The sequence below is a fragment of the Anolis carolinensis genome, chromosome 4 (genome assembly GCF_035594765.1).
Source record: "Anolis carolinensis isolate JA03-04 chromosome 4, rAnoCar3.1.pri, whole genome shotgun sequence".
NCBI lineage: Eukaryota > Metazoa > Chordata > Lepidosauria > Squamata > Dactyloidae > Anolis > Anolis carolinensis.
In genome coordinates, this window is record NC_085844.1 from 224,683,878 (window position 1) to 224,701,171 (window position 17,294).

Below are 17,294 nucleotides of genomic sequence, written 5' to 3' on the forward strand. Positions count from 1 at the left end.
TTAACCTATGGCCAAAGCCATTTCCCTGGCTTCTTTTTAAGCATCAGAACTAACATGCAAATGCTTATTCCACTGAAAACTCTGATCTCTGAAAGCTTGTCAGCAGAGTCTTGGTACAAAGTAGTAAACGTGTTGAAATTTTCATTGAAATGATACAATTTTGTGAATATCTGATTTCACGGCTCTCTCTTGGATAAATAACATAGAGAACCAAATGAATGTCAAAAGGAGATGAAGTGTTTATATATTTAGGGTCATTATATTGAAGCATGAAGGAAGAAAATGAGTTTCAACCTATGTATCCCACAGTATCCAGTATTAGTTCTCTGTTGGAGTTTGGAGCACAAGTAGAGTCTCACAGTGATACCCTGGCATTAGTGAATAGTGGTTTTTCAAATGGCCAAAATACTTGGCGTTTTGCCTACCAACACATTGCGAGGAAAGGATGTTTTTGCCGGGTTATGCTGATCCAGCAATAGCATTTGATCATTATAGCTGTCCTTGATTCAGGGAGATGCAAAGGACAGGAAGCCATTTCAGACCATGTTTAATATAGATGGCTGTCTCATTTGCAATGCAGATGAGAACTGAGAATCGCACCTTCCTTTTTTTCTATTATTCTATGTGAAGTCACACTTATTGGGTTGGGTGCAGGGCTTTTTTAAAGGAAAAATGTAGAGTGTCACAGTGGTGTGTGATCCTAATTAATTAGCACATGCCACTACAGCACACTGGTGCATTTCTGTGCCCATGTATACATTTTTGAATCACACGTGATATTTAGGAGCCTGCATAGGCTGGGAGAAAAACATCAGAAGTAGGAATATGGCAGCACTAATTAAGAAGCTTCCTGCCAGACATAAAATCACAAACAATTTAATATAATAATTTATATTCGAAAGTGTGAAATTCCAGTTTCAGAAAGACATTGTAATGGACTTTAGATAATACCAAATATATATATGCTGCTTTCAGCCTCAAAGATTTCATGGGTCTAAACAACATCACAGCAAAGAATGATATATTTAGCTTACCATAGTAAATTATTGATATTATTTTTGAGAATTACTGCTCTTATTCATAGCAGACCTTCCCATATCTCACAAATTGGGGAGGGGGGATATGCTATATGGGCTCATGCGAGAGGTCCTTCTCCACTATGATAACCTGGTTGTTTAATAATAATAATAATAATAATAATAATAATAACTTTATTTATACCCTGCCACCATCTCCCCACAGGAACTCAGGGCGGCTTACATGGGGCGAAGCCCAACCAACACAATTAAACAGAGGAACAATAACATAAATACAATTCACAGTATAAAAGATAAAAACAATAATACAATATAAAACAGGAGTATTATAACAATTAATAATATCAGTCAACCACCAGGCACATTCCCATTGGAGAACCAACTGACACTGATGTTGGCTTCATTTCAACATTCTGTTAAAATTAGTCTTTTTCTAAGAACCTTTAGTGCTTAGTGAACATGGTTGGACCTAGGTTATGGGGCACTAATTCAGGATGAATTTACGATGTTGAATTAATGCAGTTTGATGCTGCTCATTGGCTCAGTGACTATGAAATCTTGGGGTTTGTAGCCTGATGAGATACTAGTGCTCTGGCAGAGATGGTTAAAGATCTTGTAAAACTACAACTCCCATGATTCCATAGCAATGCGCATGGCAATTAAAGTGATGTCAAACTGTATAAATTCTACAGTATAGATCAGGCATGGGCAAACTAAGGACTGGGGGCCAGATGCGGCTCCCTGGGTACTTATCTCAGGCCCTCCTCATTTTCCCTGTCCTCTTGGCAGGACATGGTGGCCTACCGCATTCTTATACCAAACAATGGGGAAGGAAGGCCCTCTGGAGCGCTCTCAGACACCGTGTGTCTCGATCTCCTCCCGACATAAGGATGGTGTGAGTGGCCCCATCTTTATGCCGGGAGGATGGCTCGAAGAAGACACGCAGTGGCTGAGAGCCCCCCAGAGCACTCTCAACCGCTGTATGTCCCATCTTCCTCCCAGCATAAGGATAGGACAAGCAGCCCCATCCTTGTGCTGGGAGGACAACTTGAGGATGGCCCAGGCCTTGCCCTCTCTTAGACCCTTCCCCTCCTGGGCCCACCCCATCCAGTGTGTGCCCTGCCCCGCTCCCTCCCGGCCCAACCCTCCCAACTGGACTTGCAATGCGGTCCCAATAAAAAAAAGTTTGCCTATGCCTATTATAGATGTATCTTCAGTGTATGTGGATATAAATAATTGTAAACTATTTGTATTTTAATTAATTTAAATGTGTGGTTTTTTAATTTAAATTGCTTTACATTTTATATGTTTTTTACATTTCCCCTTTTTCCTGTGCTCTGTTCAGAGATTGCTTGCTGTAGGGCAAGCTATAAATAATTTAATCATGAAAAAAACCCAAATAAACAATAACAACATTGTATGGATTCAGAATGATTTTCCTATCTTTTGGAAACATTGGCACACATTCTGCAAATAGCAGCAGCGGAGTTTGTGTCTATTTTTGACAGAGATGAGATGGATTTTCTCAGTCAGGGTCCAGACTTGTAGAGGATCTTGGACTGTTTGTAAACCGACTGACATATTTTATATGGATTTAAATTAAATCCATATTTTATATGGATTTAATTTATTTATATCTCACTTTTCTCCTGAATGGGACTCTTGAAATCTTTGCATGACTTGTGTCTTTGAGTTGCACAAATGATCTGTACAAATGCACACCTTTTCCTGTAAGTGCAGACTTTATGTTTGATTGCACATTTTTGAAAGCCTTTGGGGTCTGTGATTGTGCAGAGCAGTATCTTAAATCTGTAGAAAAACCGAAATAAATGTTGGCACCAGCAGCAGTTGGCAACTTCTAGTTCTGTGTGCCTTGCCCTTGCAAATTCATTCTCCTTGTCCGGACATAAGAGTAATGCCTCCTAATTGGTGTGGATCTCAAATTTAAAAAAAGAGATTAATTGAGTTTCCAAACTTATCTCATTAAACACTATGGCTCTGCAGGATTACATTTTAATAATTGCAACCAGACAAATTGGAGGAGGAGTATTCCCTTCCTAGTGGCTATGTCTTTGTCTGCCTTGAGATCTATATTTAGGGAATGGAAGATTTTATGCACTGTCCTTACCTCAATAATGGAATTGAACTCTCTTGAGCAATAAGGATCATAGACTGAAGTCTTGTTGAAAAGCCCTTCTGGCTTAGTAACATATGATTAATTACTGCTTGCTATTGTGCAAACAGTGATGGCCACTGGGAAAAATGTGATTTATGCCGATGCAGTGTGGTCTTGGAGGTCTTGGTGCATGAACAGCAAAAATGTCAGAGTGATTGCACTGTACAGTCTGTTGCGTGAACAATTTGACAAAATAGGATCCTGGCAGTGGTTTGATTCTTAATCTTGACAAGTTGTTATCCATTCATCCATGGGCTACATGCATCCCCCAGGACCATATTTGTGATCTCCAGGGCTTTGGTTTAGAAAAACAAATACTCTTTTGGGGAGGGAGGGTCACTTTTTCCTCTCCTGGTAGTTTTCTCCACGTTTTCGGTGCCCCTCCAAGTCATGACTTCAACTCACATTCTGTTGTTTTAAAAAAGATGGCCTGGGGCAGTCGTGAAAACACAACAGTATTGCTTCCTACTTCCTACTTCCCCAAACAGGGTATTTGAGGGCAATTTCTTATTAATGGAGTGGCCTTCCGGGCTTTTCTAAAGTATAAGAAGTTGAGCTTTTCATTTTGTGCATTTGTTTTGAGATGCTAGTCCATGTGGCTTGGAAAGCCTGGTTAGTGATTTGTGATTCTCAGCTGAATGAACTTTGTTAGTAAATAATATGTGTTGTCGAACGCTTTCATGGCCAGAATCACTGGGTTGCTGTGAGGTTTTTGGGCTGTATGGCCATGTTCCAGAAAGCAATATCTCCTGACGTTTCACCCATATCTTTGGCAGGCATTCTCAGTTGTGACCTCAGAACCTCTGAGGATGCCTGCCGTAGATGTGGGTGAAATGTCAGGAGAGAGTGCTTCTGGAACATAGCCATACAACCCAAAAAACTCATAGCAACCCATTTGTTAGTAAAGATTATCATTTTTCTTATATAATACTTCCTTTTATATTATGAATCTGCATTCTTGGACCTCACCAATTATTCCTCTTTCTGTATCCAGTAATTTATTTCAGCTATCATTTTCAGTAACAAAGACATTGGGCTTAGTAACAATTGTAGAAATCATTTAAGCAATTTCACTCTGCCCTTTCTTTTTATTATATCTGCCAGCATTTGGAAATCTAAGAGATATTCAAGTGGTCTTTTATAAGGTGAAATTCACTAACGCTTTCCCTATAATTCCGTTCAACCCTAGAGCAAATTGTTCCTATGTCTTTCTACTGAAAAAAATGATTTCCCATCTTGTTTAAAGTTAAAAGCCAAATCTGGTTGTTACTTTATCATTTTTCCTCAGAAGTTCTAATCTCCTTGTCACTTGCATCTTTGAAAAGGATATTGCCTAATGCAGTGTCTTGACCTAGCTGCTTGGTCCTGACAACAGATACTTTACTAAGCTGTTAATATCATCCTCTCTAAAATACATTGGGGGTTTCTATGCAACATGTTCTACGGCATGTCATATAAAAAAACAAAAAAGCAAACTAGGCCAGGTAAAACATGAATACTTCTGAACATGTGGTCAAACATGCATTAATTCTAGTGGAGAAGTCTCTGCATGTAGTCCTTTGTATGGGCTGCTTGTTGTTGCATTGAAATAGCAAGCAAATAATGATAGGTAGAAGATGTTCAGATGGGGAGCAAATCTTGGTGGGTAGATGACTATGTCAAAAGATGGAGATGATAAAATTTATCCTCCAATTATCTCACTAATCTCATGGATTTCCTTGACTTTTGTTCACCCACTCTCCCACAGAATTTTCCTGTCACATCAGCATGCACATGAACCTTGGGACTTTCCTTTTACTTGAATGTTCCCATTGCTGATGTCTCTTCCTCAGCCTCCTCCCTTGGAGGAAGGACACCGAGAAACACTTGATTTTGACTCATAATTCATTGTGACAGAAGGGAATTTTAATGGAGTGTGCACTTCTGAGCATGTGGTCAGACATGCATTAATTCTAGTGGAGAAGTCTCTGCATGTAGTCCTTTGTATGGGCTGTTTTTATCTTTTCTATGATGTATCAAATTTAGTTTGAACTATTTTATTGTTTTTAAAATAATTTATTTAAATTGTTTTAATTTTAAAAAATCCTTCTTAACTTCTATGTACTGTTCTATTCACTTAAGTGTGTTAATTTGCTGGCTGGTAACCTCTAAGCACAAAATATGTTCAGAATTCACTGTGAATTTTTATTGAGCTCCATAACTGTATTGTATGGCTGTAGGCTTACCATTTTTGTATTTAACTGGGCAACTTGAAGTGTAAATGGGCCTAAAGCACATTCTGTGTCCTTCATCTATCATACTGTTTGTTTTTGTTATGTACCTTTGAATTTATCAGTGTGTGTTCTTGATAAGATTTATTCAGAGGAGGCTTGCATTGCCTTTTTATTAGGTTAAGAGAATATGACTAGCCAACGGTCATCTAGTGGGTTTCCATGGCTGAATGGGTATTCATATCCAGAGGTGGGTCTACACTGATAATTTATCCTGGGGTCTCTCTGAAGTGGCAGATGCTGGCTCAGCCCCCAGATGGTTTTGACCGCATCCCACAGCTGCTGCGGAGACAGGAAGGAGCTTGATTGCACACAGCCGGATAGCCACCCTGACCTTCTCATTGTGGTGGCCAGTAGGCACAACATGGCTAGAGTTGGTCACTTGTCACCTGAAGAGATGTTGGCTTCTTCTCTTTTCTGATAGCCTAGTCTAGCATCACTCCAGGCAAAGACCATACAAGCCATGTTGTGCCCTGTGGCTGCTACAATAAGGAGAAGCGGGAGCACCGAGTACTGTCTCATGCCTCCAGACCCCAGAGAATATGGGATGACAGATAATAATAATAATAATAATAATAATAATAATAATAATAATAATAATAATAATAAGTTTATTTATATCCCGCCTCCATCTCCCCCAAAGGGGACTCGGGGCGGCTCACAGCAAAATCAGATTCAACACAATAATAACATAAAATATGAAACATCAAAGAACAATAAAAAAAACCAATAATAATATATACACAGCAGCCGGAAAAAAAAAAAAACCACAACACGGTATTAAAACATCGAGTTAAAAACAATGAGGTTGCATAGTGGATAAGCAAGGTGCACATTATGACTGTTAATCAGTTGCAGCCAGTTCCATCTCAGAACCATCCCAATTATTTACATGGACCCAAAGTTACAGTTTGCTCTGGATTCTTGGGGAGAATATGGAGCAAGCTGCAGCTTTGGTGTTAACAGATATTTAGGAGTTCAGTTTCTCACAGAAAAAAATACTGAAGAATCATAGAGTTAAAAGTGCTCATATTCATCTTCCCCACATACTCCTGCTCAACACAGAAAATTTCAGAGGTAGTATATCCCCTAAAAAGTCTACCCAGCTTCTGTTTGAAGACCTGTAGTGAATGAGAGAGGGTATCACCCCTGGAGGTAATTGGTTCCATGGTTGAACTGCTGTAATCTTTTATCTTTTCAATTGTTCAGTTGATATCTACCCTCCTGTAACTAAATCCCATTAGATCCACCAGTGCTGCTTTTTGAAGCAGCAAACAATGAAACTCTATTCAGGTGTTAGTCCAGGAGGAGACAGTGACAAAGGAAAAATCGAGGGAAGTATATCTGCTTGGTTCTTCCAACTGTCACTGAGCTCAAAATGTTTTTGAAGAGAAGCGTTTACATGAGCAATAATGGAGGAAACTGAATGTGTATATTTAAACGACACAAATTGCCAAGAGCCTGGATTGGTCTCAAGTTCTTTGTTCTCTTTTATGTTATGTTTTATGTTCAGCTGTTAGGAAAATTGTGTCATGTCCTCCCTTAGCCTTCTACAGATATAGCTGGCCTGGTTTCTCTCAATATTTTAGGGAATTTTTTAATCTTTCTTTGTGCCGCAAACTTATTTTGGTAAGAAGTAAGAAATCAAAATATTGGGGAAATTGGCTACCTCCTCCTTCAGCATAAGAGTAGGGTATTGATACGTTTTATCGTGTATTCTTGCAAACTTTAACCAGTTTAACACCATTACATTTCAGGAGATAAAGACAGTGACCCATTTTATTCTGACACCAATCCTGCAAGGTGAAAGAGAAAATTATTTTGAACTCAGTTCTTGGCAATCAAAGCTTTTGTGGCATTTTTTGGTTCTACCAAGTTACTCATTCTCATGAAAGGTTGATCTAAAAAGTTTATCGACTTACGAGTGTCTTGGAAGGAAATGTTAGGGAATTTTTTTCAGCTTTGTTTTCCCCTGCGGTCATAGAAACGCTGAAATATTGTGGAAAATAGGCAGGGGATTTTCACTCCTTACCGCTATACCATTTGTAGTCTCATTCTCAGATGAATAACATATTCACTGTTCCCTGGCATTTTCTTCCATACATGCCCCAATTACAAAAATTCCCTTAGGTTGCTTGGGGAGGGGGAGTAGGATAACTGAGAACCCTTCTTAATAGGCCATTCTCTCTAGGCACACTATCGTATTTCACCTGTCATCCCTAACAAAGTACATTTCTTTCCATAACAGTGGAACTAGTTTCATTGTGCTTCATTAACTGAAGACTTGACATGATCAGTAAGCCTGTTTATTAACTATACATTACATTTTAGCTGGGATATAAAGAATGGCAACAATAATTTGTAACCAGCAATGTAAAAAATATGAGTATGAAGGTTTTTGTAGACAGCACCCTATATATATATGGAAGTTAATTGCATAATATTTGGATTATTGAATTGATGAGATTGCCTTGCTAGTACGTTGACTCCAACACAGTCTGATAAACCTGCTGGAAAACATTAAATTGGTGCTTGGTTTGAAATTATTATTCTCTGCTGTTCCCAGGCATTTCTTGAGTCTAAACATTTGCCACCCGCTACCTCTTGGCTACTGGCAGTCCTGAATGTTTCTGCAAGATAAAGGCATTCCAAGCCACCTGGACATTCTGTGACTGCTTCTAAGCTTAGTCATGCAGAGGGAAAGGAGGAATGCTGGCCGGGGGAGTCCTGCTTGCATTCCTCACCTCCAACCTTTTTCCGTCCTCAGATATATTGCATTTATGCTTATGGTACCACACCTTGCATGGACACAGCTGGAGCCTGCCTGGAAAATTCAGAGATTTCTCACACTCTTTTATTGAGATCCAGAACATATTTTATAGATAATATTTGTATAATTGGTGCATTGAATTCCTATGAAGGGTTTACTTTTTATTACTCTTGCTTTCCTTCTAAAAAGGATTGGTTATACACCTGTTTATTTAATATCCTGCCTTCCTCCCAAAATGGAACTCCCAAGTGGCTCACGAATGAATCCTTAGCCATGCACCACTATGCACCGGCAAGCTGCTGCCATGAGTCCCAGAGTATCATCTCTCCACTATGGAGCTAGCTGAACTGCTGATCTGAAGGTTGGGTTGTGACCTGAAGGTTGCTGGTTCGAAACCGCAAGATAGAGTGAACTCCCGTCTGTTAGCTCTAGCTTGTGGGGACATGAGAGAAGCCTCCCAGCATGATGGTAACTCATCCCGGCATCCCCTGGGCAACGTCTCTGTAGACGGCCAATTCGCTCACACCAGAAGCATCTTGCAGTATGTTCTCAAGTCGCTTCCGAAATAATAAAAAAATCTTTCCACTGCTTTGTCTTGGGCAGATTTGGTGTACCATTGTATTTTCTTCTTCTTAAAAGTGTCTACCTCAAAACAAAATTTAGCATAATATGTTGAAGGATGCTCAATAGTGTGACCGATCAAAATGCTTTATGCACCTAGTCAATCTTTTTTTTCACAGCTCACACTAGATCTCTTTAAGATCTCTTTGAGCCCCCATGAGGAAATGGTGATGTAGAAGTAAAATAAATACATAAATAAATAAGTATTGGTCACATCTGAATTCACTGAAATTTAGCTGGAATGTGTCCAGAGGAGGGTAACTAAAATGATTAAGGGTCTGGAAAACAAGCCCTATGAGGAGCAGCTTAAAGATCTGGGCATGTTTAGCCTGCAGAAGAGAAGGCCGAGAAGAGATATGATAGCCATGTATAAATATCTGAGGGAAAGTCATAAGGAGGAGGGAGCAAGCATGTTTCCTGCTGCCCTAGAGACTAGGACGCAGAACAATGGCTTCAAACTACAGGAAAGGAGATTCCACCTGAACATTAGGAAGAACTTCCTAACCGTGAGAGCTATTCAGCAGTGGAACTCTCTGCCCAGAGTGTGGTGGAGGCTCCTTCTTTGAAGGCTTTTAAGCAGAGGCTGGATGGCCATCTGTCAGGGGTGCTTTGAATGTGATTTTCCTGTTTCTTGGCAGGGGGTTGGACTGGGTGGCCCACGAGGTCGCTTCCAACTTTATGATTCTATTATTTGTCTAATATTAATTTGAAATTTCTCTTCCTTACGAAGTTTCTGTTCAACTGAGAAGACTATATAACTCCCCCACTGAGACAAGTTTCTTCAGTAAAATACATTGCTTTCCCTGTTTTCTACAGTTTAGTCTATCCAGTTCAGTGGCATTATTTCCCTGTGACTCTCAGCTAAAGCATGCTTTTGTCCTTTTCCAGGATTTATTTATTTACAGGATATAGAGTTCCTCCTTCATCACTTATTTCTTCACCCCACCTTACCCCAAGGCTGCATGTATGTGCTTTAATATTTGGTTCCGACTGTGGCTTTGTGCTATTTGGTATTTCGACTTTGTTTTGGAACGATGTATTTCCTTTTTTTATTATCACAATTCTTTCTTTTGTGTTTGTTTTGTGTGTGCCTGTTTCCTCCCCATTCCCACCTCTGCTTTCTTGGACTTCCAATGCTTCCTATACAGCAGCCAGCTCTGGTTCAGATACAAAGGGCTCCAAAGGTATTTTCAATGGGTACTTGACATGCCTTTTAAAGTAAGGAAGCTCCTTATTTAAAAGGACTGTGTGTTATGTGTCACTTAACCAAACTAATAAGGTGCCAGCTGTGCAATCTCTGATAATGACACAGCTCAGTTGCCATGGGGACCACCTTATTTGCTTGAGTTGCCCTCATTACCGGCATACCCCACAGCCATGTGCTGTGGAACGCACTACAAAGAGAAATCCTACCTTTTTGTGGGGATTTATTACACAAATCATGCATCCATCTATTAGATTTGTCTCCAGAATGAAGATTGTTGGGAGATTATATTTTATTTAATTGTCATTTTCCTTGTCGCCCAAACCAGGATGGCCAACTTGTGGTCTTTCAATGGGAGACGGGAGTGCTTTCTTTTCCAATCCATGGCAGATTTTGCATGTTTTCTTTATCCCTAATTTCATCATATTCATTTTTTTCACTAAGCTGAATTTTATTTTTAAAAACCATAAAACATGCATTTAAGTATGTATGGTAATGCATATATGTATATATGTATATGTTGGTGTGTGTGTGTATACATATACATATATAGCCTCAAAATATGTTTACAAGCATATTTTAAGACATGTAATCTACCAACAAGTGCTTCGCAACATTTGGATTTCGTACTCCTCTGACTGTATAGATAAACCCAAATTCACACCTTAATTCAAGAGATACAGATCAGGTTGTTTTGTCAAAGAACTGTGCAAGATTTTGGGGACTACTAATGAAAGCCAAGTTGTTCAATTTCAAAACTAGAATTATAATACCAGCATCTTAGGGTGTATTATTTCCTAAAGATTTAGTAATACAGTAGAGTCTCACTTATCCAACGTTCTGGATTATCCAATGCATTTTTGTAGTCAATGTTTTCAATACATTGTGATATTTTGGTACTAAATTCGTGAATGCAGTAATTACTACATAGTATTACTGCACACTGAAATACTTTTTCTGTCGAATTAGTTGTAAAACATGATGTTTTGGTGCTTAATTTGTAAAATCATAACATAATTTGATGTTTAATAGGCTTTTCCTTAATCCTTCCTTATTATCCAACATATTCGCTTATCCAACGTTCTGCCGGCCTGTTTATGTTGGATAAGTGGGACTCTACTGTAATTGCATCATTTTGTACAATCTGGAAAGATAACTAACCATTACAGATCTGCTTCAGGGGAAGAGACCAAATCATTTGGGAAGCACATTCATTTTTCACATGCAGATGATCCCATCCCATCCCAATACATGACCATTACTGGCTGATACTTAACTTCATTGTAGAATCTGATATTTTCTATGTGCATTGGATACTTTTTTCCACAAAAGCTAATGTAGAATGAGCCTCTACATGCAAGTTGGCTTTCCCAGATGAGGCAGGAGGAGCTGGTTTGGAATCAAGTGCTGGAAATACCACTAGGCTGCAAAGATAATGTGATTTCTATGCTTCCACTGATTGTGTTTTCTTTTATTTTTTGTGTTTTCCAGGGAAGGAGATTGGTGGCTGGCTCACTCTCTCACAACTGGTCAGAAAGGCTATATCCCCAGTAACTATGTCGCACCCTCAGACTCCATCCAGGCTGAAGAGTAATTGAAATTTTTGGACAATTTAAAAAACATACCTCCTCAGCATTTGGTCATAACACCTGGGCACATCTTAAATTAAAATAATTATCTAATTTTAATTGGATGGGTTTTAGCTTGTTTGTTCATGCATATTTCCCTTGATTGGATGTATCAAGTGGTAACTCAGGAATTTGAGCATTAGACCCCAAAATAAACTTTCTAAGCTCCCGGGGCTCCTAAAACAGTTGGTTATTTTCTTGCCTAACAATCTGCCTTTCAACCTATGAGAATTCATATAGTCATTGGTGGTAGGAAATTATGAAAAGTCTTTTTACTTTGTGGTCTATTTCTTCAGTATTGAGATAAGACAGGGGTCCCCAAACTAAGGCCCGGGGGCCGGATGCGGCCCTCCGAGGTCATTTACCTGGCCCCCGCCCTCAGTTTTATAATATAATATATTGTATATACATATAATATTGATAATAATATTATAATGTAATACAATATAACACTAATAATAATACCATATAATAATATTAATTATATATTCTATATTACATATAATATTACTAATACAGTAGAGTCTCACTTATCCAACATAAACGGGCCGGCAGAACGTTGGATAAGCGAATATGTTGGATAATAAGGAGGGACTACGGAAATGCCTATTAATCATCAAATTAGGTTATGATTTTACAAATGAAGCACGAAAACATCACGTTAGACAACAAATTTGACAGTAAAAGTAGTTCAATACGCAGTAATGCTATGTAGTAATTACTGTATTTATGAATTTAGCACCAAAATGTCACGATGTATTGAAAACATTGACTACAAAAATGCGTTGGATAATCCAGAACGTTGGATAAGTGAGTGTTGGATAAGTGAGACTCTACTGTAATATTGCAGTATATTGGTATAGTACAATATAGTAATATATAATGCTAATATTGTTCTATGCTAATAATATAATATATTGTATGTACATATAATTTGTAAGCCACTCTGAGTCCCCTTTGGGGATACAAATGTAGTAAATAAATGCAGTAAATAAATAATAAATAAATTTTAGACTTAGGCTCACCCAATGTCACCCAATGACTTGAAGGCACAACAACAACAACAACCCTAATTAACTTGACTATCTCATTGGCCAGAAGCAGGACCACACTTCCCATTGAAATCCTGATAAATGTATGTTGGTTAAAATTGTTTTTATTTTTAAATATTGTATTGTTCTTTCATTGTTCTTGTTCTTGTTCTTGTTGTTGTTTTTGCACTACAAATAAGACATGTGCAGTGTGCATCAGAATTTGTTTGTATTTTTTTTTCCAAATGATAATCCGGCCCCTCAACAGTCTGAAGGATTGTGGACCGGCCCTCGGCTTAAAAAGTTTGAGGACCCCTGAGATAAGAGATATTCATAGCAATAATCTACAATACTATGTGCAGCTAAACCTCAGAATTTCCAGCAACCTCTGCCAAAATTTAGATGTATTTCACACTGTCATCTCTCATCACAGGATAAGAAATATTGTACCATATATGCTCGAGTATAAGCCGACCAGAATATAAGTCAAGGCACCCAATTTTACCACAAAGAACTCTCAGTTTTTTTGTGGTAAAATTAGGTGCCTTGGCTTATATTTGGGCCAGCTTATACTTGAGTATATACAGTACAATATATACTCAAGTATAAAAATAAAAATAGAAACTAAAAAAATTACATTAATTGAGGCATGAGTAAGTTAAATGTTTTTGAATATTTATATAAAACTAATTTAAGATAAGACTGTCCAACTCTGATTACCTATATACTCAAGTATAAGCCGACCTGAATATAAGCCGGCCAAGACCCTCACTCGAGTAAAAGCCGAGGGGGGCTTTTTCAGCCCTAAAAAGAGTTGAAAACCTCTGCTTATACTCGAGTATATACGGCAAATTCTTTTTTTAAAATGTAACCATAAAAAGACCCAAGTTGATCCATTTTAGTCTAGCACTGTTCACAGAAAAAAACTAGTCTTTTGCTTCTCGAAAAGTCCACAAATGGACTCCTCCTGTTTACTTCTCCAGTATTTAGTATTAAGATAGTATTCTGTGCTTAAACTCGGAGTTTCAGTTTAGCTAATAACTGTTGATGCCCCCCCTCCTAACATTTACTGCTTTATGTAAATTCAAGATCTGGACCCAAAGTATAAAGGCTCAAAAGTTCAATTCCAATATTGACCAGACAGCTGTGGTGCCTTAGCATGTAATGTGAAAGATGGTATATTCAGCTAGACATCTACAGAAAATTAAGTTATGTATAGGACAAAGGGCCTTTATATAGCCACTTTGAGTCTATATAGGACAGTGGTTGGCAAACTGGCTGGGATTTCTGGGAGTTGTAGGCTAAAAACATCGGGAGACCCCAGGTTGAGAACCACTGATATAGGGTATAAAAAAAATAATAATATAGTATTTTCACCATAATATGAAAGTTCGCATGTAGGTATAGGAGAAAAGATGAGTACTGCATGAGGGCACTTGGAAATATGGGATCTTTCCATGGTCATCTCTGTTTCACTGTTACAGGTGGTATTTTGGCAAGATAACCCGCCGAGAGTCTGAACGGCTACTACTCAATCCTGAAAATCCTCGAGGAACTTTCCTGGCAAGAGAGAGTGAGACAACAAAAGGTAATTGTCATTTATTTTTTAAAATTCTGGATCGTATCGCTGAGAAAACTGGGCTCCCATTGCACTTAGGACAATATAAACATTCTATGATTGTACACTAGTGGTGCCCAACTTTCTAATAAAAGGGATTTCCATTATCAGCAGAAGAGGGAAAATGGTGTCCTAATGGACTTCAAACACTTATCAATCCTAACCTAAATAGCCAGCAGTGAGGGATGTTTGGATTGTGGTCCAACAACACTGGAAGAGCAACATGCAAATGCTTTTAAATAATATAAGTGATTTTTTTAAAAATTCCAAGCTGTAGAGCAGTGGTTCTCAATCTGTGGGTCCCCAAATTTTTTGGCCTTCAACTCCCGGAAATTCTAACAACTGGTAAACTGGCTGGTATTTCTGGGCGTTGTGGGCCAAAACACCTGGGGACCCACAGGTTGAGAACCACTGCTGTAGAGGATCTCATATTTTATCAGGTCAGTATTCTAGGTGGGCCTCTTGACTCATGTAAACTTGTAACAGACAACTACCTCTGACGAATGATAGTTCTCTTTACAGCTGTGTGGTTGGGAGTGATTAAAACTCTAGTTTTTCTCAGATGTTGAAGGCATCTAATCAGAAGGAAGCTAACCCAGAGCAATTTATCATCTATATATATATAAAAGGGTAATGGAATCGCGGCACCGAGCAAAACTACAAAAGTAAAGGCCCCCCAACCTCGAAATTGGACAACACAACCCATCATCCACGCCTTAAGGTTGAAACAACACAAAATCACTTCAGGCACCTCCACATGGAGAGAACCCACAACGCCCCATCGGGAGCCATGCCGGGAGGGAAAAGAGAAGCCCTCATGGCCGCGGCAAGAGGGAAGGCAGGCAATGGGAAAAAGCTGTCCCCTGGGTCCTAGCACCCGCCCATCATCTGAATCATTTCTCTCCACTATACCCGGGCAAAGAGGGAAAAGCCCGGCAGGAGACAGCACACCTCCCCCTCAGGAGCCTAAACTACCCATCCTGCAATCCCCTCGGCTTACCCTTCCCCGCAGCCTCCTCCCGCCCTTCCCTCTGTTTTACATCCTCCAAAGCACTTGGCCGCAAGCCCCGCCCCTTCTACACCCCGCCTGTCCTCAAGAGGACACTGCTAACCGTGAGTCCTCCGGAGGCAGCGGGGCGGGCCTTTCACTGCCCTGGCTTCCGGCTCTCCCTCCTGAACCGGCGATGGCAGCGGTGCAGACCCTGCGCGCCTCCCTCAAGGCCTCCCTCACAACCTCCTCGCTGCTGAAACTGCAGCCCATGGACTTGCTGGAGGACGAGCTCCTCCTCCCGCCTCCGCCACCCAAACAAAGCCAAAAGGAGGTAGGAGCGCACAATGAGGACAAACTGGAACAGCCGAACCCTCCGCCACATCAACCCCCCTCGAAAGGCGGAGGACGACCAGGGACCTCCCTCCCGCCTCCCAGCAGGGCCTACCGGTAAACGCACCCTCTCGGGGGGGCTTTCATTCACTCCGATATAACAGAATGGGGCCCAACTGCATGACCTTTGGAGTAAAGCACTTTTCTCTTCAACGTTGTAATTGCTCCACTGGATTACCATTGAATCCCCTTGGGGCTTCAAAGCCTGGCTACATCCTGCCTGGGAAATCCTTTCTGGGACATGTAAGCTGCCCCTATCATTCTCTCCTCACCTTTCCCCCACATCTACGTCAGGTATCCAAAGGTTCTCCAATGTGTTGCAAACAAGGCAAATGGCCTTCATATATATGTGCTGTAATGTCCAGGGTGCAGAAAAGGACTTTTCGATGTTTTAATTCGACCACTTAATTACCATTGAATAGCCTTGCAGCTTCAAACCCTGGCTACATCCTGCCTGGGAAATCCTTTGTGGGGACATGTAACCTAGCCCTATGATTCTCTCCTCACATTTCGCCCACATCTATGTCAGGTATCCACAGGTTATCAGGTCTATCGCAAACTAGGCAAGCAGGGCTTTATACATATGTGCAATAATCCCCAGGATCCATTAAACCATTTTTGTCATCAATGTTAGAATTGGTCACCTTTATTACCATTCAGTACCCTTGCAGCTTCAAACCCTGACTGCATCCTGCCTGGGAAATCCTTTCTGGGACATATAAGCTGACCCTATGATTCTCTCCTCACGTTTCACCCACATCTATGTCACATATCCACAGATTCTGAAATGTGTAGACAACTAGGCAAATGGCATTTATATATATATACAATAATGACCACAGTGGAGAAAAACACTTTTCTCTTCAATATTGTAATTGGTCCACTTGACCATTTAATACCCTTCCAACTTCAAACCCTCACTGCATCCTCCCTGGGAAATCCTTTGTGGAGACATGTAAACTGACCCTATAATTCTCTCCTACGTTTCGCCCACATCTATATCAACTATCCACACATTCTCAAATGTGTTGAAAACTACGCAAATTGAGTTTATATATGTCTGCAATCATGTCCAAGGTGGAGGAAAGGACTTTTCTCTTCAATGTTGTCATTACTCCACTTGATTACCATTGAATAACCTTACAACTTCAAACCCTGCCTCCATCCTACTTGGGAAATCCTTTCTTGGGACATGTAAGCTAACCCGATGGAACCCCTGCCCCCCGGGGTTAAACTCTTATTACTTCAACATGACCTTCCTCTTCTGAAGGCACATAAGCTCCTTCTATCACCTCCACCTCCATGCGGGGACACCAGAAAACCCTCCCACAAAGATTCTAAAAAACATCAAAACATCCCACCAACGTCCCACGGCCAACATCCTTCCACATGCCCAATTCTCTACCCAACAAAACATTCCTACAGCAACGCGTGGCCGGGCACAGATACGATAGTAGAGATACGAAATCTGGACTTTGCTCCATGGGCCAGTAACCATTCTTGCAGAAGCTTCTATGAAATTACTCACTAATGTCTCTTCTGACATGCCATATGGGAA

The 17,294-nt window shown here is 40.0% G+C and overlaps 1 protein-coding gene across 7 annotated transcripts in view; it reads left to right on the forward strand.

The window, feature by feature from the left end:
- Positions 1 to 17,294, forward strand: part of src (SRC proto-oncogene, non-receptor tyrosine kinase) — a 116,001-nt gene that overhangs the window by 80,592 nt on the left and 18,115 nt on the right. For 4 of the 7 annotated variants that reach the window (XM_062978869.1, XM_062978867.1, XM_062978872.1 and 1 more), the window contains 3 exons: positions 10,023 to 10,058; positions 11,570 to 11,668; positions 14,222 to 14,325. In XM_062978869.1, the coding sequence (XP_062834939.1) occupies positions 10,023 to 10,058; positions 11,570 to 11,668; positions 14,222 to 14,325 (239 nt within the window). The remainder of the gene's footprint in view (positions 1 to 10,022; positions 10,059 to 11,569; positions 11,669 to 14,221; positions 14,326 to 17,294) is intronic. The other 3 variants (XM_008117599.3, XM_003225288.4, XM_062978871.1) reach the window with 2 other exon arrangements.